Source organism: Cyprinus carpio, chromosome A19 (genome assembly GCF_018340385.1).
Source record: "Cyprinus carpio isolate SPL01 chromosome A19, ASM1834038v1, whole genome shotgun sequence".
NCBI lineage: Eukaryota > Metazoa > Chordata > Actinopteri > Cypriniformes > Cyprinidae > Cyprinus > Cyprinus carpio.
Genome location: NC_056590.1, coordinates 19,446,664 through 19,472,535, shown reverse-complemented (window position 1 = coordinate 19,472,535; position 25,872 = coordinate 19,446,664). Strand labels below are relative to the sequence as shown.

At 37.1% G+C, this 25,872-nt stretch overlaps 1 protein-coding gene across 1 annotated transcript in view; it reads left to right on the top strand.

Moving 5' to 3' along the window:
• Positions 1–423: 423 nt before the first annotated feature.
• The window catches only part of LOC109086004 (alpha-catulin-like), a 54,484-nt gene continuing 29,035 nt past the window's right edge, over positions 424–25,872 (top strand). The window contains exon 1 of the mRNA XM_042776925.1: positions 424–781. Coding sequence (XP_042632859.1) covers positions 686–781 — 96 coding nt within the window. The 5' untranslated portion in view covers positions 424–685. The remainder of the gene's footprint in view (positions 782–25,872) is intronic.

Below are 25,872 nucleotides of genomic sequence, written 5' to 3'. Positions count from 1 at the left end.
TAAATAATAATAATGTAAAATACTACAATAAAAATAGTTTCATAAAAAGGGGATTACAATCATTATTATTATTTTTTTGGTTAATAAATTTACTTTTTAGGAATTACACCAAAACAATACATTTAAGTTTTGGAATAATTTTAATATTATTATAATTTTGTAATTTGTCAACTTTTGTGCTCTAAGAGCTGCAAGATAACACGAATGAATGAAAAAGAAAGAAAATTGTGAAGGTAAAAGTGAAAAGACCAAAAACAGTTATTAACAGAAAGTCAAGATGAAAAGATTACTGAGACAGAGACACCCTGTCCCTTATATTGTGGAAGGCAAAGACATATTGTGCTGCTTGCGCACAGTCTGCTTCTGATCACGCGCGCGATCTCTCTCTCTCTCTCTCTCTCTCTCTCTCTCTCTCTCTCTCTCTCTCTCTCTCTCTGTGTGTGTGTCAGTCGCTCGCTCTTGGATACCGACTCGCCAGTGGCTGCAGCAGTCAGTCAGTCCTGTGGTTGTAGTTTGTTATTGTGTGTACATGAACAGTCCTTCACTCATAAGCGAGCGCGCGCGGATTATAGTGGAGAACACACGGAGGGCTTTTAAACTAAACCAAACACGCGCTCGCAGCATCGAGAGACTCCCAGCAAACTCAGTGTTGTCGTGAGCACTAGTGGGGGTCGGATCGGCGGGAATGGCTTCGTCTCCGTGCGGCGATGGGAACTTTGATTGCGGGCTGCAGATTCAAACTCGCTCGGTGGAGCAAACACTCATCCCGCTCGTGTCTCAGGTGAGTCCGGGTCAAAGAAACTCCTCGGCGGGGCAATTAAGCCTTAAAAACCACAGCGACCGCTTAATGGACGACTGTAACTTTGCCGTATCATGTGTAAAGAAGGTTAACAAGAACACTGTTTGAATCCACAACACTTCACCATGGTAACCAGAGTTTCCGCCAAAAAGCCATAGCTGCTACAGTTACTAAAGTAAAATAAGAAATTAATATGGGAACTGTTATGAAGTTTAACGCATTGTAAGAAGATACTGTATATGTGTCAGTTTGGTACATTTCTTTTATTTAGGTGGTAGTGGTGGCACAAATCGAGTTGCTTCAGTTTAATTAGTAATCTTCTTAATAATTATGGTATTTTGCAGGAAACTGTTGTTGCCATGCTAATTTTATTGTCAGGGAAGTTTGTTGTTTGCGTTCTACAGGATCATATGCTGAATGGATAAGAACTGAAACTTTTCAGGTTATTTGAGAGAATGTGCAAAGTTCTGCATTAGTACACTGTCAAAAAAACAAACAAGCAAACAAAAAAAAAACAAGGATTTTACTAAATTTGACAGTATTTTATTATGAAAAAATAGGCAACATCCTAATTGTGATGATTATAACACAATGTCATGGCAGTACATACATACATGCATATTACATTTTTGGCAAATTGCTGGCTAATTTGTAAGATTTTGCACAGTTTAATTCGTACATTTTCCTCACAATCTGCTTTCAAACTGATTGTTCGCTTTAGGGGTGGACCTTCATGCTTTTTTTCCCCCTAATAATTGTGAATGAACCACATCATACTATTTAATATTATACTGTCACCTCATAAAATAATAATTTTCTCATTAGTTCAGCCTGATTATTATTTCCTTTGGCTGGAATTTTGTACCTTATTTACTTTTAATAGATTTTCTACCTGCAGGTGAAATTAAGCAATTTCGTACACAAGTTGTGTGGTGATGAGTATTGCATGGCTGTGAGTTGGTCGTAGGCATGTAACTCAACAATTCTGTGTTTTGTGATCCATCAAACATTCACAAACAGCATTGTAAAGTTATGTGATTGGAACTACCATACCGTCTTCGACCTGTGGTTAGAAGTTTCTTGCTGGTATAACATGACGTAAGAGAAAAGAGAACAAAATAGTAGTAGTCCTTAGATGCCATGTTTGTTATTTGGAGCAATAATCTAACATTCTCCAATTCTACATTATTCGACGGTAGTTACTCAGTGAGTTTCATCATTATATGGGCAATGACAACACACTCTTATGGCACAACTATTTAACATTTTGGTGAATGGGTGGCTAATTTGTATAAATTAATAATCTCATTCAAGCATTTTCATACAATCTGCTTATTTCCCATTGCTGGTTAGGTTCAAGGGTAGACCATCATGCTTATGTTTTTTCCAAAGAAAAATACTTTTTTCATATCAATCATATTGCCACCTCATAAAATAGTTATGTTTTCTAATTAGATTGTGTTGAAACGCACTTCAGAGCTATACTGTAGAGAACAAAAACAGGCTCTTTTTTTGAAAATGCTGGATTGATAGAAGCAGTGAAGCATTCCAGTGCTCTTAAACACTATAGTTGCTGCTATAGTCAATAGGTATTCACAGCTCACAGCTGCTGATTTCCATTCCTCATTAAATAGCAGGATTCACCTAGGTGATGGTGACATTACTTCACACACCAGAAGTAAGAACAGGGTGTTTTGGTGCAGAAGCATCTGTGAGAAATCTGTTTCTATGTGATTTTCACATGCATAACTGTTATACTTTTAAAACCCTTCCAATGCATTTCGTTAGACAAGCCTTTAGATTTGACATTGTTAAAATTTCTTTTTATTTCGCCGTTCTACCCTACAACCTTAGGGGAGATGAATGGTTTGGAGAATGGATGTGCCATTCTAATTGAATTGCTAGTTAGTTTAGTGTTATGATGGAAGATGATTGCTGAAATGTCTTTTGAGAATCTTTTTGAAATTTTGCTAGTTAGTGGTGCTCACTAGGACGGCTGATGGTAATGAGGCTAAAAGGTCAGTTTTAGAAGACATGCAAATCATCCATTCAATGGACTTCTTTCAGTGCTTTACAGATTCTGGACAATAGATTGTTAAAGTGGCCTTGGTCAGAGCCCTTTTCACCCAACTACAGTTTTGTAAATAATAATGACCAGATACAAATGTATAAGATGTTGTCTTGCCTGCAGCTGCCAAATTCCCTGTATGCACAAGTCTAGTATAGTTGCACAGTTGGAGTTGGCACAGTTTTGAGCCAAAGCCAGGACAGGATTTATGAAATTATGAAGTCTTTGATCTGATCAGAATGCTTTTAAACTCCTGTGACAAGAAGGCTTGTTATTACATACTTGTTCTTATTCTGCAGGACTAAGGGCTGTTTTCCAGAGTAGATTTAAGCAATAATTGGCTGTAAATATTTTCTCTGCTTTAGTTCGTTAGATTGAGCCCTCATGCTTTTGTAAGCTCTGTGCCATGCACTTTTGTGAACCCCTGAAAGGTGGTGGAAGTGAGAGATGCGTGTTCAGTTAAGTACACAATTGAGCCAAAGTTACATTCCATATGCAAAGCCTCTGCTATCCCTTATGTCATAGAAAAGCATTTTTTTAAGGGCTACAAAGCTGTACAGTAAAAACATATCATATGTTCCCTGCATGGAAAACATCAAAACTGAGACACTGAGTTACATGTAATCACAAGAGAACTTCTGTTGGAGGAAATTGCATCACAAGGAGCATTGTTAGGATGATGGATCAACTAAGTGTAGAAAGGGTAAACCTGGTGCCTCCTGTAGAGAAGGTGACAAGGAAGATGGATGAATGTGTGCTCAGTGTAAACTGCTTAGGATTACATGGACAAATACCCTTCAGTGCTAGAACAAAGCAAGCTTCATGTTCAGTATGCGTAAACTTATGTATGTGTGAAAGTATGTTCTGTGTGTTTACTTGGCTCCATGTAGTACTTTGTGTTCCATGTGTTTGTTTAACCAATTGAGGTGTAAAAAAAGGAAACCAGAACTGATAAGAGCCGTATTGTGAACTACAACCCCCATCCAGAATCTTCTGTGGCTGTAATTGTTCTAACATACTGTTCATACCATGGCAAATATAAGTGATTTACTTGAGTTACAAGGTCAAATGTCCTCAAAAAAATATTCAGAAAAGATGCACTGTATTAGAAAATATCAAACCAAGTGGTATTTGAAAGTGTGAAAGTGAAGTGACTTTTGGCCAAGTATGGTGACCCATACTCCAAATTTGTGCTCTGCATTTAAACAATCAAAGCAAACAAAAAGAACAACCAACACTCACAACCCAAGCAGTGGGCAGCCATATTGCTGCGGTGCTTGGAGAGCAGTTGAGGATTCGGTGCCTCACTCAAGCATCTCACCTCAGTCATGGCATCGAGGGTGGAAGAGAGCGCTGATTATTAATTCCCCCCACCGTCAATTCCTGCCAGACCTGAGACTCGAACCTGCAACCTTCGGATTACAAGTCTGCCTCTCTAACCCTTAGGCCACGACTGCCCACAATGCAAACTTATAAGGGGCCATAGGATGACTTTAAATTATTTAAGTTATTTTGTATTAAAAGCTATCAAACCTAATTAATCAATTTATTAATTCATTCATTCATTCTAATTATAAAACACTTAAAATCAATCAAAACTATTATTTTATTAAAGAGCATATAGTTCTTAACTTGAGGAAGCCCAAAATAATTGCGGTTAATTAATTTAATATATTGTCACTCCAAGTTTGTATTAAAAAGTTTTGTCATTTGAGGAGCCTTCGAATATTGTGTTGGACAATGGGGGAACCTTCAAGTCAAAAAGGTTGAGAACCAGAACCACTGTTTTAAATGATACAACTGTGTAAGTATTTGGACCATGTTCATAGATAAAGGGGTAGTTAAACCAAAAATTAAAATTGTCACCATTTATTAACTCTCATGTCATGTTGACATGCTAGACATTGGACCCCATTGACTTTTCATCGTATAGACAAAACCCCCACTGTGCCTAAAGTGTCCCAATACTCTTTTAAAACTTTTAACTTTTAAAAATTAAGATAATTCACTTGTTTTAGTTGAATTATGTCGGAAAGTTTTCCAGTTGATCGCTCTTTGTTGACTCTACGACTCTATGTTCTTTTCATGATCATTCTGAGTTTCATCTGGTTTTCACAGCATTTGGTAATTTATAGCCTGTGGGCATAACCTTTCAGAGGTGGCTCTCAGAAGTTGCCCGTCTGATCAGGGGTGCAGCATACCCCTCAGTTTGAGTTTCTGCATCAGTGACAGCTTGGCTCTGCTTCAGGCTGTATTTACGTTACATGGCTACGGGATCTGTCATTGAACAGGAAGAGATCTTAATCACCACATAAGTTTGATGGCATTCTTCTTCCCTAAGCTCACGCTATGTTCAGGGAAAATTCTGGGAAAGAGGTGGACTCCCTCGGCCCCCCGCTGTCTCCCTGTCACCACTGATCTTAGGGCTCATGGGTAATACTCTTGGACAAAGAAACTGTCAGTTCGAAGAACAGGTCAGCTACGTTTAGTGTTTCCTGTTGTTTTTCTATTCTGTCTGGGTTGCTGAATTGCCATGCTAACAATGTATCGCTCTTCAGTCTAAATAACACCAAACAACACACATGGAGATAATGAATCTCTCTGTTTGTGAGGTTGGGGATTCATTTGTATCTTCCACCATGTTCATTGGCACAGGGACAGTGCTGGCTCAAGTTGCTGTGCTTATGGAATGTGAGGGGCTCGTGACAAAATACCCACTTACCTTAACAGTAATTACAAAAGACTCATTATTCTTCTGTACTGTACAGTGGCTTGTATTCTCTTGAAACAACAGTGAAACTAGAGCAAGTACTCAATATCCCTAGACAACGACAAATCGATATAAGCAATGATATTGATGCAGTACCTCTGTATAATGATTTTATAACGAAACAGTGCAGTTACGTCTCTTGCAGCTGAATGAGCAGAGCTGAGTCCCCATAAATGGCCTCTCTCACATGATCAGCTTGGGATATTTCTAAGGTTTCAGCCTGGAGGAGCCCAAATGTTATGAGACGTCTTGTTTTTCAGTCACCCATCACCTGACCTGTGATATTCATCACCTGAACCAGGGGGAACAGTAAAGGAATACCTAGGTCACCCCCCCCCCACCATATAGTATATTCCTGTTTTATGGAATATTTTTGCATTTTGACTCTATTTGGATGACAGTTATTTCAATTAATTCAAGCTATTATTTCCCCCCAGTCCTTTAGTTCTAACTGTCATACTAAAATAAAATAAATCTAATAAAAAAACATTTAACATTTGTTAAGTTTTAAGTACATGTCATTGTAGTATTTGTTGCACTGAATTTAATTTAGTTGTATGGATGGAACAGATGTTTTTCTGTATTGCATTATTGAAAAATATGATTTTTCATTAAGTTTGCAGTAATTAGAATATGGAAGGATATGTGCTTAATTTGCATGAAAACAATGTCACAACGATCCAATTCTTTATCTCTGAGATTTACTCATTCGTCCTTTGCTTAGCCCAATAGACAGTGTCCTCTTCTACATTAAAGGGTCAAGGTTTGTCTGATTAGCATGGCCTTATTAGCTCCTGCTGGCAGATTTTGTACACCATTTGACTGCAAAAGCATACTTCTGGGTGACCCGCACTAGCTCAGCAACTGCCACTGAGATTAATTGTAGTGCTAACGGATGGCTTTATCTAGTTGTTCTAGACCTCCTTACTGTGCTCTCAAACTAGTGATTCTCTCACCTGTTGAGCTCTTTGTTCCTCCAGAAGGGTTATGATCTCAGAGCTCAGCTTAAATAAATCACCTGATACCAGCACCATGTGCTAGAGTCTTTTGTGAAAGCATTTACCTTTCTGCTATCTGCCGGGGCACTGAAGTTCTAGACAGGCTTTGGTAAAACCACCATTTAAATACATAGGCCTGAAAAGACACCAGTAAAAAGGGCTCAGTGCACCATTCTGTTAGATTTCTCTAAAATGTTAAAAGAAGCTTTCTAAACTACAAAAAGGAGTTCATTATTTCAAAAGAAACTTTTTGGAGCGTTCAGACCATACTTAGATCAGAGCTATCTTAAGTAGCTTTTTAGAAGACTTATTAGAGCTGCAGCCTTAATCATGGCCTGTCATGGGTATGTCGACTTTAAAGTGGTTAAAAGCACAGATACGTCACCTGGTCAAAAAGGGGAATGCACTGCGAATGTCTTTGAAATTAGATGGTGCATTTTAAATGTCTCTGGCATGTTGACTGTTGCCAGAGCTCACAAATAAAAGTTTGTTTTTGTGCACGGCTGACATAAAAGGCAGTGAAGAAACCAAGCGAGAGAAGCAAATTTTTTGCCATGACTGTAAGGAGGAGAGTGCTTATCCTTTTGATTCTCTCAGATGGCGTATCCCTCAACACACTCCCTCTATTAGGAAGATCTAAATGCAACTCCTTGTGGTAATTACTTCCATCAATCACCTCAACGTTGAGCTAAAGGGATTCATGCCTCACATCATACAGATGGCCAGATAAATCCTGATAATGCTATGTTAATGATGCTAGAGTTAGCCATCGCAGCTTTCTTCTCATTACACTCTGACTGATCTTCCGATTTATCCGAGAAGGTCTACCTGGAAAGAGCTATTCATTCATTTCTATACTTCTGTGCTCGTCTGGCACATGCAGCCTGCGAAATATATGATCTTGGTGCTGCCATCTTGGCTGCATAGTCACACAATTCTGGATGCATTTTTTCTTTTTGAGCAATCACCTGAGCTGTGCATTGAATGGGCTGTTATTTTCCCAACCAGGCTTGGGTAGCTAGCAAGACCGTCTTCATAGAAAAGCATCAAGAAGATTTCCTTTCAGCAAGGTGGTGACTCTACTCTTCTATAATATAATGGTCAACGAACTATCACTGGAAAATGTTTTGGGTAGTTATGGGTAGTTATTGCATTTACCGGCAGCTAAATGTGCAGTTTAATCATTTATTGTGATGATGGTATAAAGTGTCATCATTAGAGATTTTGCTATTTCGTCCACCCTTAATATTTTGTTGTATGAATATCTGAACATGCAAAATGCGAAAACAAAGATCAGAGCCTCTGCTTTTTTTTTAAAAAAAAACAGTTTTATTCTAGCTTCATGCAATCTTTTTTTTTATCAACACTTGAATGTGGGAATGTTTAATGAAAAAGCAATATTTTGAACAAAAAGCTGAGAAAATCATGTTTATAAAAGACTATATCTGGATCAGATTCAGAACGATGATCAAAACATAGATGGAATAGATAACTTTCATCAACACATCCAAAGCTTGCACAGTCCTATACCACTTCCTGGACCAACATTTCCTTTGGCATTAGGCACTGGCAGTTTTGATTTATATGCTGCTCACATACGTGATCACTTGTTTCTGCTTCTTCTTTGCCGTGTTTTGATCCAGACATTTAATATCCTTTCAGGAGATGCATAATGGCAGGCACCTCCTACTGTAAAACATGGAAATCCAGAAAATTCCATTAATGGCAGGGAAGGAGTTAATGAGTTGTACAGCTAGGTCATTTTGATCAACTCGAATATTGTGAATCCTTTTCTTCATTATTAATGAATTACAAGACTTGCTTGTTCAAGCAGCTCATATGTTGAGCATCCATATTTCAGCTCCCTCTGTGTGTGTGGTAAGGTACATTTCACTGTGCAAACACTGGTGTGGTCACTTCATTCTTCAGTGAGGCTTATGTTTCATCACTCTCACTGGATGAACGAGAATGTTTATGTGTGGCCAATGGGTGTCTCACTTAATGTTAGGAGGGGAAACAGGGCTATAAGTCAACCTCTCCATGGCCAGACATGGGTACACACTTGGCAACGTGTAAGGAGGGATGTGTTGACATTGGAGGGCTACATGGACTGCCTGTGGTCTACCCACAACTTATACTGTTTTCTGAGGTTAGTCTGGTTTCTCAATGAGGGAATATTAACTTTTTGCATCACTGTCAATTTTAAACTTTGTTGATCCTTATTGGAAGAATGTTTCCTTCTCAGAGTAAAAAAGAAATAAAAACATAAACCTAAAAAGTAAAAACAGAATATATAAACAATTACTTAAATCACAAAAAAACTTTAATGTAATTGTGCTTTATATTTCTTATTTTAGACTTATTTTAGACTTCTCAGAATTACCCATTTTATAGAACTGATTTCTATAGATCCTTCAGTGCAATTTAATTTATGTTTGTTAACTTGAATTTAAAGCCAATATGACATGAAAATGGACCTTATTTGCGTTTTATGCACATTTCTGGTCTCAATTCTGGGATGGAACACCTACTTTTCACAATCCAGTCAATTTCAGATAGAGAAAATCAAGCCCTGCCCTATCACGTTCACTTTAAGAAGACTTCTTTCCCTTGTCTCACGTATGGTTTCAATATTGTGATGTGCAATGAATAATCTTTTCTTTACTCAATCAAATTTTAGTACCACCTGTCACATTCAGCAGTGACATCATATCAATATTACATTTCCGATTCAGGCCTATCTTAATTGTTTTCCTAAGAGAATAGATGATTAAAAACATTGGATTGAAATGAAAATCTGATTGATTGTTGGGGGCCTTTCCTAAGACACTGCTTTTCTGTCATCAAGCAACAGAACTGCCTCAGAGCTTTAGACAGACACCTTGTTCACCAGGTATAATAGAATTATGCTGTGTTTTTTTCAAAGATGTGATTGTAAAAAAATGAGGTGATAATTGCAATTTTGTGCTGGCTTTATCTAGACACTCTGGGTGATAAGGAATAAGACAGAAAGAGGTCGTATTGTTTTTCACTCTTAGCAGGCAGTCCTTAAAGTAGTCTAACCCTAGTGTAATGTAGTTGAAGTTGGTTGATCATGGTTTTGCCATGTTCCAGGACCAACATTTTCTTATGCTAATCTTAATTCAAATTTTTCATGAACATTCCTTTTAATCAGATAAGATTTTAGGGATTGGTTTAGGGCTAGGTTTGGGGCTTGAACAACATTAATATCTACCTCATTTAGGACTATGTTTGTCTGATAAGAACACTGGTCCAGGACTAACAAAAGATGTTGATCCAGGAACACGTCCAACTTGGCAAATCAAGGTCACCCTGTTTATTCTCTTTTATATGTATTTACAGTATACCTTCATGTTTGAAATGATTCCAGCTTATTTTGAAGTTAGGTTTTGCCAAGATGTAGACATATTCCTTTAAAGTTTTCCTCTATTTATTGACATACCTTTGAGACCACACACACATTGTAAAGAGATCAGCTTTCCTTTTTTCTGTTATGGCTCTGGAGTCATTTTTAAAATTCAGGCCACATCAAAAGCAGGCATACATCATAGGTAACAGTATGCCAGGCAGAAGGTGGAATCTATAGCCAAGACACACCTACTCACATAATAAAACAAACCCACAACCCCTCATGAATTCAAAGACATGGCGTATTTCATTCCACAGTATACAGACACATATGGATGTGGTATAGTGAGAGTTTGGATGATGGTGGTGTTGGAACAATGTGCACATGAGCTTTTGAATGAGCCGTTTTATAGAGTGTTTATAGCAGCAATAAAACAAAGACAAAGAGAATAAAGGGTTCATTGTTTGTGGAAAAGCTGTAAGACCACAATAATTGCATTTTGTTTGGTTAAAGGTAGTTTTTTTTATGTGGCCTGTTGTTTTATCATACATTAGCAATAAAACCTCATCCTTTCCTTTGAAGTGGTGCCATGGTATCAATTTCAAAAGGTACATATAGATGATTATATTCATATATGGTATTTATGTGGTGCCCCTAGACTGACTAATAATACCATGGTAAGCCCATGGTACCATGTTGAAAACATGACAGTACCATGTTACTTTTTTTATGCGTTTCATTTAGGATTATCAAAATTTCTTTCTTAGTATTCTTTCAATCGGAATACTAATACTCTATATCAGGGATTCTCTAAGTTTACATTCAAAGGTCCGAATCTGAATTCTCATCAGTGTGAAAAGGTCAAAAATAGTTATTACAAAACTTGTTTTTAATAAACATGCTTTTAACTTTAACGATTCAACTTTATATATGCTAATTATCATATTCATTACTTCATCATCGCACTTGCATTTACTCTCTGAAATGTTACATACAGTGCTGCATTTTTAAACAAATAAATGCCCAATATAGCAGTTCTCATGTGAATATTTTCTGTTTCTGAAATAGTACTTCAGTGTAACCCAAAGTCACTTCAACTAAATTGCTAAAATCTTTAATTAAAACTGCAACACGCTGTTATGCAGTGAATTACATTATGTAATATAAAGCCTTTATGTTTTTAGCCTATGTGCATATTTACAGACAAACTCCATTCATATTCATATCCCCAGACAGTCAACAGTGATAGGTTTTGTACTCATTCATTCACAAGTCTGTTGTGGTTCGGTAAGTTGAATGTGCTGCTAGCTCTGCTGGTTCAGGAAAACTTCGCGCTCATGGGGTGAAACCAGTGATATTATTCTCCTGAATGAAAGCTAAAAGGTCGCTAGTTGCTATGCGCTTTGTCTTACAAAAAAGTTGTTAAAAACTACAACACTGGTTCGTGAAGGACTGCTCTATATAAACCATTAATATTAATTCATTATTTATTTTTATTTATAAATATTAACAAAAGTCCTTCAATCCTTCTTTTCTTAAGTAAACATTGCTTTTCAAGCAATTAATTGTTTAAAAAAAATATGTAAAAATTTTTTTAAAGTAATTATTCAAGTAAACCACCAGAAAGAAAAAAAATGAGAGAGCAATAAGTGAGTTTTCTGGTTTTCTTGTTTTTTTTTTGTTTTTTTTTTTTGTTTTTTGGAATCATTTAACTGACACAATATATGGTGTCATGTCTGTTAGGCTAATTTCTCACTGTCAGTTTTTGGGATTGACAACCGCATTTACTTACAGGTGTGAGTCTCGAAATGTCCCGTTCACACAGCAACTTACACTATTATCTCGAATACTGTCTGTATGAATGTGCAATGGGAGTCAAGCCCGTATTCCTTACCAGTTACCATAGCAAAAGTGACCAAAGTAATATCAAAGATGGTGATGTCCATAAAAATGAAAGTCCAATCGAGACGCAAATTAATCTGTCAAACCTTTATTAACCGACAACAGATTTTATATTTTGGGTGGAGAGCAGAGCATTTGAGTCGCGTGCAGGACACAAAACTGACTTAAGCGGCACCGGTGGAGAAAAAAAAAGTGACATGACTTGTGGCCAAGTATGGTGATCCATACTTGGGATTTGTGCTCTGCATTTAACCCATCCAAGTGCACACACACAGTAGTGTGCACACACACAGTAGTGAACACACACACCCGGAGCAGTGGGCAGCCATATTGCTGCGGTGCTTGGAGAGCGGGGTTCGGTGCCTTGCTCAAGTGTCTCACTGAGGGTGGAAGAGAGCGCTGGTTATACACTCCCCCACCGACAATTCCTGCAGGAGACTCGAACCCACAACCTTCAGATCAGAAGTCTGACTCTCTAACCATCAGGCCATGACTGACTGGATCTAAAACATTCAGATGACACGCAGCTCAATCCCATTTCACTGTAACTTAAAGAAAACACAAACCAAAAAACAAAACACATGTTTACAAAACACACGGTAGACACGCGTTTGTGCAGCAGAGCGGCTCTCTCTCACACTGTTTGACGTGACAAATAGTTGTCCAGTCCTATTCCGTTCACACAGTGTGGGTTTTCTGAGAACGTTGTTGTGAGTCCTGAAAATGTATTGACGTGAGTTCGGTTGCAGAATGCGGTTATCACGCCAGTAAATAACCATTCTTTACACTTACCACTTACCACTTCCACTTACCACCATGTCGTTTGAAACCCGTGTGTGAACATAACCGTATAAAGGACTCAAATACAATGGGCATTTTGATATTGGCATTGGACTGAAGTACTTTTGATCTCAACTTGTTTTTTTTAATGACTTTGCTAATTAAAATTGCCTTGTTTTTGACCAGGTATACTGAGTTTGTTTCACAAGTTTCTGCTTGTGTGACACTAAAACATGCCCATTAAACTTAAACATTAAACATGCCCATCTCCGTATCCCATTTACACTGCTAAAATGCTGTTGATTCATTTTGTACTCTTTATCTGTAATTTCTGGTGCTGCCATCTGACTTGTGGGCACAAGCTAAGCTCTTTTCAATAATTAATTGCTGGCATTAAAGATGAATGTGATGCTAGCTAGTATCCACTTATCAGTAACTGAGCAGCTGGGCAGCACCGTGCATTTCACAAAAATACGTTTTGATGCAGTCAGCTGTTGCACTTCTGAAAAATATGAACAGAATCCTTGAAAGAACCCCTCAGGACTTTGTTCAACTTCTGCAAATTTGTCTTTACTAAAGTTTTAGTTGAACTTGGTACACGTTGTCTACATTCTTGGTAAAGTTTGTCTCCATTTCCAGATGGGTTGCTTAAAGGGATACTCCACCCCAAAATGAAAATTTTGTCATTAATCACTTACCCCCATGTCTTTCCTAACCCGTAAAAGCTTTGTCCGTTTTCCGAACACAATTTAAGATATTTTGGAGTATCCCTTTAAGGATCTCCCCTTCCATTGAATAAGAGGGTGAACAAGAGTTTCTTTCTCCCCTCACTGCTCATTAGTCCGGGCAGATGATGGGCCATGACAGCCGAAGAGAATGGGCGAAGCACGAGTCCTTAAGGTCCCCTCCACCAACTAATACTCTTTAAACAGAAATAGCCTGTGCTCTTCCCACACTCTGCAGTGAGTCACCAGCGAAAACACGCCAGTGTGACATTGTGTTATCTCTCTTAAGGAGTAACCAGCCATTGTTCCCAACATGCACTACTCTCTGAAGTTTAGGTTCATTAAGTTTTTTTTTTGTGTGTGTGTGTGAAAGGAATGAATACTTTTATTAAGCAACATTTGTATTTTTAATAAATGCTGCTCAAACTGTTTTTAACATTGATAATAATAAGACATGTTTCTTGAGCAGCAAATCAGCATATTAGAATGATTTCTGAAGGATTGTGACTGGAGTAATGATGCTGAAAATTCAGCTTTGCCATCACAGTAATTAATTACATTTTAAAATATACGAAAAAAGAAAACAGTTATTTAAATTGTCTTAACATTTCACAATATTACTGTTTTTACTGTATTTATGATCAAATAAATGCAGCCTTGGTGAGCATTGGAGAGATTTATTTCAAAGAAATCATCATGCTCACCCCAAACTTTTAAATGGCAGTGTAGTTGAGTCTTATTATCTTGGTGCTGTTGGGCACCTCTCTGGGCTTCATTGTGAAATTCTCAAGCTAATGGTTAATTTGTCGTTTAGCTGAGGCTTTTATCCAAAGCAGTTTATGGTACCCTGATTGCAGAAACATTCTGTGAGGTTAAGTGTCTTACCCCGTGAAGCATTGTAATTTTAAGTTGTCTTTTCAGCCCGGAGGCTTGACAAGATGGAATATGGCTGGCTGCAAATTAAACAGATAAGAAAACATCATTCTTTTCATTCTTTTGGGAAACTTTGTCTTAGGAAGTAGCGATTGTTATCTTGTGTCTGTTTAAGCGTTTGTGACATGGTTAATGAAGACTGAAACAGAGGGTCTAGCATAAAGTATTAAATAGGGGAAAATGCAGTGTCAAGGGGAATATGGTCCAAAACTGAAAAGGGAAGGGATGTCCTCTTGTTAATCTTTAAAAACACCAATAATTTAGTTATATATTACTGATAATAAATCTCTAAATTAATATCTATTTTCATACTGAACATTATTTACTTGTAGCATTTCAAAAGGTTGATTTTTAGTTTTTAGTTTTTTATTTTGAATTTATTTTAGGCACAGTAGTATAGAATTTTAATCTCGAAGAAACAGTCAGAGGTTGTATCCTTTGTATCTCATAATTTCTGTTTTATTGCTCGATTAGAAAACTGCTGGTGGGTCATGAGAGTATCCTGTGCTGAGCATTAATGTGGAACCAGTTTTTCCTCTGCTTGTCTTTCTCTTGACTGACAACTCTGCATCTCTGAATTGCTCGCATGAAGTTCATTCCAAGGGTAGAGTAACATTCATAATTTACACTGTTAGGCCTTCTTTGAAACCTGAAAATGTATTGTTACAGGATCCTCAGCATATCTCCATGAGCCACCATATAAGAATCAAAAGTGTTTACATGAGTATATTTTAAGTTTTTCATATCCATGTGATAGGTTTGTCATTTTATTGAAAGATGTTGTATGGACTACTTTTATGTTACTTTTTCATCCTTTTTGAAGTTTAAATGCTTCTACCCTTATTCATTGTAATTGTATGACAAATAAATTGCATGACCAGCATTTCTCCATTTGTGTTTCATGGAACAATGAAAGCCAAACATTTTTTGAACAACATGAGGGTTAGTAAATGTATATGTGTACATATATTGTATTAGCTTTGTATTATTGTGTAAGCTGAATGTGGTTTCATGAACACATGAAGATTTCAGCTCAGTGACAATGCTGCATGGCTGGTGTGGGATGAACTGGAAATGTACACTTTATTTCACCCTCTATTGGGACACCTGGTGCATGAACTCTGAGGACTCGACTATCATCTTTGTCAAAGCTGGAGGCGAAAATGGGTTTATGTGTACTGGACACGACCTCTCACATTTGGCCAAGCCATTAGAGGGTGAAAAGGAGATTTCTCATGACAATCACACCAAGGAAAGCTTTGCTATAGTGGGAAGATGTGATGCTCTTAGTAGTGAGATATTTTTTCCTAATTGAGATTTTTATATTTTCCTTGAATCGATTTTGCTTGACAATCCTCATAAGGCTGTGGTTCACTCGGTTGGTTGTGCATTGGTTGTGGGCTGGTATTTAGGAGTTTAGAGGTGTTTTGAGAATTTTTAGCTTGTTGCAATGGGATTTTAAAGAATTTGAGTGAACTTCACAAGGAATCAAGAGCCACCACACAGAGATGTGTCAACGAATTTGGCTACAGTTGTTGTATTCCCCTTGTTAAGCCACTCCTGAACCACAGACAATGTCAGAGGCGTCTTACCTGGGCTAAGGAGAAGAAGAACTGGATTGTTGCCCAGTGGTCCAAAGTCCTCTTTTCAGATGAGAGCAAGTTTTGTATTTCATTTGGAAACCAAGGTCCTAGAGTCTGGAGGAAGGGTGGAGAAGCTCATAGCCCAAGTTGCTTGAAGTCCAGTGTTAAGTTTCCACAGTCTGTGATGATTTGGTGTGCAATGTCATCTGCTGGTGTTGGTCCATTGTGTTTTTTGAAAACCAAAGTCACTGCACCCGTTTACCAGAAATTTTGGAGCACTTCATGCTTCATTTTGCTGACCAACTTTTTGAAGATGCTGATTTCATTTTCCAGCAGGATTTGGCACCTGACAAAACCGCCAAAAGCACCAAAAGTTGGTTACATGATCATGGTGTTGGTGTGCTTGACTGGCCAGCAAACTCACCAGACCTGAACCCCAGAGAGAATCTGTGGGTATTGTCAAGAGGAAAATGAGAAACAAGAGACCAAAAAATGCAGATGAGCTGAAGGCCACTGTCAAAGAAACCTGGGCTTCCATACCACCTCAGCAGTGCCACAAACTGATCACCTCCATGCCACGCCGAATTGAGGCAGTAATTAAAGCAAAAGGAGCCCCTACCAAGTACTGAGTGTACAATAAATGAACATACTTTCCTGAAGGCCAACAATTCACTAAAAATGTATTTTTTTATTGGTCTTATGAGGTATTCTAATTTGTTAAGATAGTGAATTGGTGGGTTTTTGTTAAATATGAGCCAAAATCATCACAATTAAAAGAACCAAAGACTTAAACTACTTCAGTCTGTGTGCACTGAATTTATTTAATACACGAGTTTCACAATTTGAGTTGATTTACTGAAATGAACTTTTCCATGACATTTTAATTTATTGAGATGCACCTGTAAATGTTTTGAATGATAAAACAAAGACAATAAACACTCGACTGCGACAATGTATAGTTTAGCTGTGTTATTCAAGCCATCTTTGGTATTTTCATCATAATTAAGTATATTTATAATCCATTGCTAATCGACAGCCTTTTTACCATATGCATTTTACAGTATTGAACATATTTTCTGCCTCATTCTGTGACGAGAAGCCACATCAGATCACAAAAGGAAGCAGTTGTGGAGTAAAAACGTTATAGTGTTCTCTTTTGTTGGACAACAGAACAGGTTTAGAGACGCTTCTCATTGCAGGTCATTAAAAGGGAAGTTTAGCTTTAGGCATTTTAATTTAAGAATGTTTAGCTTAGCTAGCTAATGGTATCTACCTGCTGCCATCAGAGCAAGTGTAATTGCTGCATTCACACACTCCTCGGATGCTCTCATTTCCCAAGTTGTGCTTTTAAGTCGAAATGTGAAAACAACATGGACACTCGCGTTACTACAAAGATATGTTGGATTTGTATAATTAGAGCTTTCCGACTTGCATTTGTGAATTTTCTCAGTCTGGAAATCATTTTTCATGTGCGGTGCCGGTGATCCTTATGTCCGTTTCTGAGAACAAATATTTCAGTCGATCGCTCAAGCAATTAAGTGGCACTGAAATAAGGCACCGAAAACTGCGTTTTGATTCGGTTCGAGTACATACCGGTTACATAGGTACCGGTGCCATATTGGCATCGGGTTTCGGTACCCAACTCTAGTTCTAGGCTAGTTTCTAGGGTATTGTGTGTCATTACTAAGTGGCCACTAGCTTAAATCCATTAAAAAATTAAACCACAAATTATATTTTGGTTCCTTGAATGTAAAGGTGGGCTGACCCACCTCAGCCCCTAGTGTCAAAGTATACAGGTTGTGATTGCTCTAAAAAATGTATTTATGTCACCTCTTAGCAGCATTAAACAGTCTGTACACTTCAGAAGTGCTTCTGTGCCACCTTGCAGTGTAAAAGGCAAAAAAGGGTGAAAATTGCATTGCAAAATGTAAAATCAGTTTTAACATTTTAATGTTAAAGAATGAATTTTGTTGAAACCCTTACAGGTCCAACCCTTAAGACTGGTGTGGAGTGTTTGACCACTTCTCCAAACACATAGTGTACCTCAGGATGCTTGTTTTGTGCTCTCTCCACCTTAATGTACCTCACCTTTGCCCTCTATTTAATGGTGTACTCTTACAGTAATGACAAGGTCAGAGTGGCTGTGTGCATTTGGTATTTGTGGGAGAAGTTTCAGTGAGCGGTCACGTTGCCAGCACCCCCCCCCCCCCCCCCTCGAGTCGGTAATCACACTTACATCAGAGCTGCAGAATGAAAGGGCTTTATTGTGCTTCGCTGAATCCACTGAATGAGCGTGGAGCAGTGAGGAGGACATGTACTGCAAAGAGATCGAGAAGCTTTTTATCAGTCTGCCCTGGGATACATGGATTTTAGATGACTATTTATTTGAACTAGCAGACATTTTTAAGAATGTGTTCACCTCACTTCTGGAAGACAGAAATATCTTAATAATGCCTTTGGTCTTATTGTGCATTTTTTATTAGTGCATTTTTTGATGTAACAGATACCGCATTTGGTGGAAAAAATAATAGCAAATTCGACATAACATTAGCAACACATTTTACTTTTGTAATGTGATATTTATGATGTTCAAAGAGAAAAATATGCAGCATATGTAGGACTTGATTTTATACACCAGGAACTGATTGGTTTGTGAAAAGTGGTCTTTATATTAAATATGATATATGATCCTTTGCAAGGGACCCCCTTTTTAAAATGTAACGTCGGCTTTATATTTTCATATATAAATATAATGTAAAGAATATTTTAAATGTATTATTTTTTTGAGATGCTTTTATACTGTGTCAGGAAAAATAATAAAACAAAAAATATAAAAAAAAAAATTATTTATATTCATACTTACTTTTATTTAATTCTTTCTTTAATACCTAAACTAATAAATATTCACAGGAATATTTATTAAATTCTTTCTTTTTTTTTTTTTTTTTTTTTTTTGCTTGTTTCTTTGGAATAATATGCACCATTACTGCATGTAGTGTTCTCAGTAATAACATATGTTGAGAAGTAAATATGGTAATTTTTGGCTTCATGTTCTACTAATATCAGTCTAATCAGTAGTGTATCCAGTCAAATCCCAAAAGATATATTCATATCCTGTCCTGTATAATTCCCTATATTATAGAATATTCTGCTTCACTCTCAAATGTGTTGTGATTGCTGTCTTCAAGGACCTGGGCTGCAAACACAAAAGTGGCTGGTTCCAAATATGCATGGTCTGGGAAGTGAAGAGCATCTGAGGTCATAAGCCTGATGTAACACCTTTGTTCCCTCAAGCACTTCCCTTCAAGTCCCTTTAATGTTCTGTGTTTAGTGTACTTTACTGTAAGTCACTGTGGATGATATCAAGTATTTATACTGAATACTCACTCCTATATTTTAGGTTGTGCCACTCCAAAACCGTACATCTTGTTTTAACAGATGCCATTAATGCAGAGCAAGTGTGAGTTAAATGCTGGCCGTATAAAGAGTGATTAAATGGCCGAGCATATTGACATCCGTACTGTTGTGCAGCCAGTGATTCTTGGCAGGGCACAAAGCTCACCAATCACTGGGTATTATTAGCCCCAGCATTCCAACAGCACTATGTACTTCGTCTTCCTATTTCCCTCTCCATGCAGCCATTCATCTCTCTGCTAAGGCTGTGTTAAATCACAGTAAAAAGCAGCCCTGAATCTCTGCTGTATTGAACTTGCAGGTAAAGGAGACCACACTTTCCTGCCATCGCTGTCATATCAGCTCAGATGTAGTCGGCAAACACAGATAAAAGAGAACTTTTCCCATTGTGCTGACACTTTCAAATAATACATGTCTGTGCGAGGAAGTTGGAACTGTATTATGAGTTAGCCTAGCTAATCTCAGAATCGCACCACACGGCCTGAAGGTATAAAAGAAAACTATGATTCATTTCTACTCACTGTGAACTTGAATGGCTCTTGAGTTTTGCATGATGAGCACATTTTCCAAGCCTGGGAAATTGTGGTTCCACCTAATCTAATGATAAGAAGACCACCAACATTTAACCTGTCAGGCGTGTTAAAGGGATAAAGCGCCAGGAATGCATGCAAAACAAATGTGGTGGTCTGTAGCCTTCGTGTTGAGCCAGAAGATATCCCACAATGGCCAGTATGTTTGTTCTTGCATGCCAAGTTACAAAAGCCACCCTTTTCTCATTCGTTTTTTTTTGTTTATATAGCAAGTTCAATAGCTGCCATGTACAGTGCACATGTGCTCTGGCTTCACATTTGGCTCGCTGCCTGTTCGGCTTTAGCCACACATTTAATGGGTGTACAGGAATAGATCAGTGAGTCTTTGTACATTGATGACCCGTGGTACCTTATCACAAGCCCTTCTGGTTTGATTTAGGTGTATTCTGAGCTGTAATCATCATGAAGAGAGTCTGTATGGGAGCAGCGAAACAATTCCTTAGTTGGGCCTGTTATTGTAACATTTTATTGTAAGGAGATCCCTGAGGTCCTTTTAGCAATTAAAGGTGGAAGAAGCTTCGCTGACTTGCAGTGCAGACCGATAGTATTGTGATTGTAACAGAAAAATATAATTAGCCTACACTGTCACAATTTCAAAATACTTTATTCAGTGAGAATGTACTGTTTAACTGAAGAACTTGCATCTTGACTGTTAAAGAAATGTGTGTTTTTTTTTTTTTTAGGTATCCAGGTGTTAGGACTTTATGATTAAGCGAAATAAAACGAAAAACATGATACAGTTTAGTGTGATTATCAAATCACAATTTGCAATTGAATTAAATAAATATATGCAATGTGTTTAAGAGAGAAGCATGGCACTGTGTTCATTTATGCACAAGCAGCTCATGCTCTGATGATTATTTTTCTTAAATAGATTTTACAGTGACATTACAAATTCATTATGTTTAGTTTAATACTTTATTGTGTAATAATAATAATAATTATTATTATTAAAAAAATATATAAAATATAATAAAAATGATAATTATAATCATGTTGGTGTGCAATCAAAAAATTCTTGGACAAAATTAGTAGCCCTACAAACAAGCAAACCTTGAGTTTATTTATTTTTTACTTTTTGATATTATATTTTTGCAAACATAAAAGAAAAAGAAAATTCAATTAGATTTTTCCCCAAACTGTGCAGCCTTGGCAGGTTTATAGTATAAATGCGTTTAAGAATGCCTGATAAATTCACATTTAAGCATTTAACCCCACTTATGGTATTTAAAATAGATTTTTAGTTTTTGTTTAAGTTTACTTTTTATTTGTTTTAGACAAAATATAATATAACTTTTTGAATCTGACAGCTCCTCAGATTTAGTGGCCTAATGGGATAGCAAAAAGGCTCGCTGGTTGTTGACAGATGCAGTAGGTCTTCTGGGTATGTGCCCAAAATGTTTATCATTATTATATCTGCTTTTTACTGTAAGATGAGCTCATCCAGTCCAGTTTCAGTCACATTAAATAAGTGAAGTGCCAATGTGACAGTGTCCTATTCAGACCTGGCCCTTGCTACTTTTTTACTTCCTGGTCTTAATTATCTTTATGGATATCAAACCAGAGAACCCAATGTTACTTCACCTAGCCAATAGAAATGCAGACTCCATTGTGCCCATTTCATTATGACTTCACCTACTCCCTTGTGTAAAGCTTTGCATAGGTAGTCTCTGAAAGCTCAAGCACATTGAGTTCTGATTAAATTTCAGAAAGCATATTTATATATCAGTGCTGCTATTTGTACAATAATTCTGTTGTTGGTAGACATGGAAAACTTGGTAATAATTAACCTAAAAGATTTAATGGTGTAGATTTGAATTTAACTCTAGAAGGTATCATCTACAGAGCCCCGCACATGGCATGCAGGAAAAAATTTACTAATTCGTTCCCCCTGTAGATTTGCAGGAAAAAATTTCTAATATCCCAAACGTGCACATGATTACTACTGCATTCCCTCGATTTATTTCGTTCACTCTTTAGAAGTGTATATTCCTATATAAACGAATAGTAAATCGTGCACAATTCTTTAGTAGTCTCTTAACTTGGAAAATGAAGACCATCTTTGGGGCGCATCATGATGATGAATGATAATGACAATTCCACAAACAATGTCAGACAAATGTTTAATTACTGTTAGTTTAAACAGTTTTTGCCCTGTGGCATGATTGAGTGAGCTGTCATAGTGTCATCATGTTGTGTATTTGGAACAAATATCTTCTTATACCTGATGAGAGAATCACATGGATGCTTTCAGAGCATGCCAACTTCCAAGATAATTTCTTAATTTTTTTAAATATTTTTTTTTTTAACCTCTTTTTTTCTGTCCTTTAACCCAGCATGAGATTGAAAAAGAGTGTGATGGCGCATTTGTTCTTCGCAGGTACGGCTTGTGAAATTAAAAGGATCTTTTTCATCTTTCACTCTGATAGACTGTGATAAAATGAAATGCATTGCGTTTTTCCTGGTAAATGTTTTTTGGCAGCAGAATTGTGTCACATTGTGTCATGCCATTAAATTGAGGTTGAGCTTCACTTACAAGGGCAGTCACTCATATTTTAGTGCATTTAAACTGGACACAAACATGGGCATGCAAGACTGAACCAGTTAAAAATGTGTTTTCTTGAAATATTTATATATATATATAAATCACTATTGTTTAACAAAAAAAAATTCAATATAAAAAATATAAAAAACATATACAAAAAGTAATTTAATATAAAGCTTGTTGAACCCAAATCCATCTGACCAAAAATGGAATTGTCTCTGTAAATAAATGAAATATGATAGATGTATAGGGTGCTTGAGAACAGCTGTCATATGCATCTAATGTCAATATAAATACAATCTGATTGTCCTCCGCAGTAATAGTTTATGGAAATAGGCTTTGCAATGCCAATATCTTGAAAGAAGTATGGGTGATGGCTGATTTAATGGCGCTCAAAGTCCAAAATATGTTTTTTGAAATCTGAAATTTGGGTCATTGTAAGCGTGTATAGGACAGGACAGCTGAGTAGAGATAGGAAGCGAATGGAGAGGGGAACAGGATCAGGAAAGGACCTCGAGCCAAGGCTCGAACTGAGGTGACACGAAACTCTGCTGCGTGATATGTCAGAGCACTGCCCACAAGGAATTCCATTTTTTTTTTTTAATTAATGAAACGTTATGATATAAAATGTATGTTTCTGCAATATATTTTTAGGTTAAGAATCAAATGCATTTGTGCTTGAGAACAACATTAAAGGCTGTAAAAAAAACAACAACAACTAACAGGTCCCTCAAGTTATGCATATAATGAATTGTAAAAAAAAAAAAAGGTAATAGATTATAAAAATGTTAAATAGAAGCATTTTCACCAATAGTCTTAAACTTTTGGCCCCATGTATGTATGTTACTCTTAATTGACTATGCGGGAATGGTTATTGGCCTATGCAGATAATCTCAAATTGGTGAAATATCAACTGGTTAGTTAGCCTGGCAAATAGATTGTTCTTTTATTACAGCCCAGACACAAAAAAAGGCAGTCACATTGCTGTTTTTTGTAAGCACTCTTACAAATCGATATAGAGCCTATTTTTTAGACATCTTTTTACTTTTCCATTTCTTTCAAATCCAATCTAACAGGAACCATGGGAGGTTCGTGCAGGCATTTCCAGCTTTTGTTCAATAGCTTGATTTGTAGTCAAAATTCTGTCCCTGAAATATATTTCTTTGTTGGAGCAATCGGGAGGCCGTCCACTGATGACGTATTTAGTGCTGGAAAAGTCCACACCTTGCACGTAATGATAAAATGCATTAGTTGTCTAGCATCATTTCAGCTGGCTTGACATTGTTGACTGGTAAAAATCACTCTGAATTGATTTACAGTTTCCTGTTTTGGGATTGTTTGGCATATTGTTTAAGTTATCAGCACACATTGTATAATATCTTTGAAAGGTATAGTTCACTTTATTTGAACAAACCATAAGTCAGAAAACTTGTTCAAATTTAGAAAAGAATTTCAACAAGCGAGTTTTGAGTTTTATCTTTGCACAAAATAAAAATAGCCCTCTGAGCTCTGGCTCAGTCGGGACTGCCAGCGGCATTTAGACAGAGGAGACTGCTGTGTTGAATTTTTTTTATGCAGCCTCTTTTTTTGTTGACATAGCCAGAGTGGGCCGTGTGCTAATCCAGCAACAGGAAGTAATGAGTGCCACCAACCTCTCCCTCTGACACATAAAAATACACACGGTGCTGTCTCACTTTCACTTAGCCTGTGATTCTCACTCAGAGACACGTGTGCATAGCCTAGCCCTAGATCTTAAGACCTTTCTCATGTTTCTGGTCTGACTTCAGTGAATAAGACTAGAGCTGGTCTCAGGTCAGTGTCTCACTCTGGAGCACTGCTACTACTGAAGGACATGCGAGTGTCACCACAACATTACCTTTACTGAGGCCATGCTGGATTCACACACACATTCACACACTGCCTCAAACACTCCCTCACTCATTTACACTCACTGCAGTGGCCTACCAACATTTCCATCAGCAGAATTAAGAGTATGACCAAATATGTAGGTGGTATGAGTAATTTTATATTGTGATATTTACACTACCCTTCAAACGTTTTGGTTTTGATCAAAAGTTAGAGTAAAAGCATTTATAATGTAACAAATGGTTTCTATTTCAGATAAATGTTGTTATTTTGTTCTTTCTATTCGTCAGAGAATCCTGAAAAAACTATGGTTATTAGAATGATTTCTGAAGAATCATGTGACACTGAAGACTAGAGTAATGATGCTGAAAATTTAGCTATAAATAAAAAATAGTATAGAAAATAGAAAAAAATTGCCTCTGTCACTGAATACTTTCAATGTACCTTGTTCTGATAAAAAAAAAAAATAGAAAATAATATTTCTCAATATTACAGTTTTTATTGTATTTTTGATCAAATAAATGCAGCCTTGGTGAACAAAAAATATTATTATTATTATTATTATTATTTTGCACAATCAGCAGAATCATTACCTTTTTTCTACTTATTTTCTTTCCATTGCACAACATACACCATCATACTGCCTGAGCCAAAGATTATGAGATAACCATCTTGAACTCTGAATAAGCATTATACATGGTGCTTTACTAGAAATGGTGATGTAATTTAAACATTGATTGAACCATTCAACCCTCCATTGTTCACAGCCCCCTCACACCCTTATCCTCCAACTGGATTTTTTTTTCCCTCCTCAGAGAATGTTTCATTTTTGTCCATCTATGACTCATGGATGGCCCTCAGTTTGTTGGCAGGACGCCTCGTAGCAGACTAATATCGGTGCAGGAGCGGTGAGGCAGGGACAGGGCCCTTTATCTCTCACCCAACATCTGATTATAGCAATCTTCAGGTAGATGTGTCAGACACAGAGTGAGCGCTAGACCACAGGATGATGTAGAAACACCCCCCCCTCGATTTATCACTCTCCCCTTCTGCATGTGGGTGTCGACATAAGAATGCATGGGAGTGATTCAAAGAACTCCCTCAGAATGACAAATTATAACAGCACTAAGTAAAATGAACAGAGTGTGAAGTCTCCACAGCTTAAAAGGTCCATGCTTTACCTGTGTACCGTTTAATTACTTTCCCTGAAGTCCATATGTGGTGATAGTCAATATTTCTTGTTGTAAGTTAGTTTTTCATGACTATTTTCATCCATATCTTTGAGCCTAAGAATTAAACAGGCTGTTTTTGCCACCGCACCTTTAAGACTTAAATATTGTTTTTAGAAAACCCTGTCAGAACGATAGCCAAAGTACAGAGAAAGTTTCTTGTTAGCTGGTAAGTGGCCCCTTTAAGTAAATTCAGAAAAGATACATGGATGATGCCAAACATCAAACCCCAGATGACTCGCTCATGAGGAATGTTAATATGAAGCATACGAGATTTATTCATCATTCACTATCCATGCT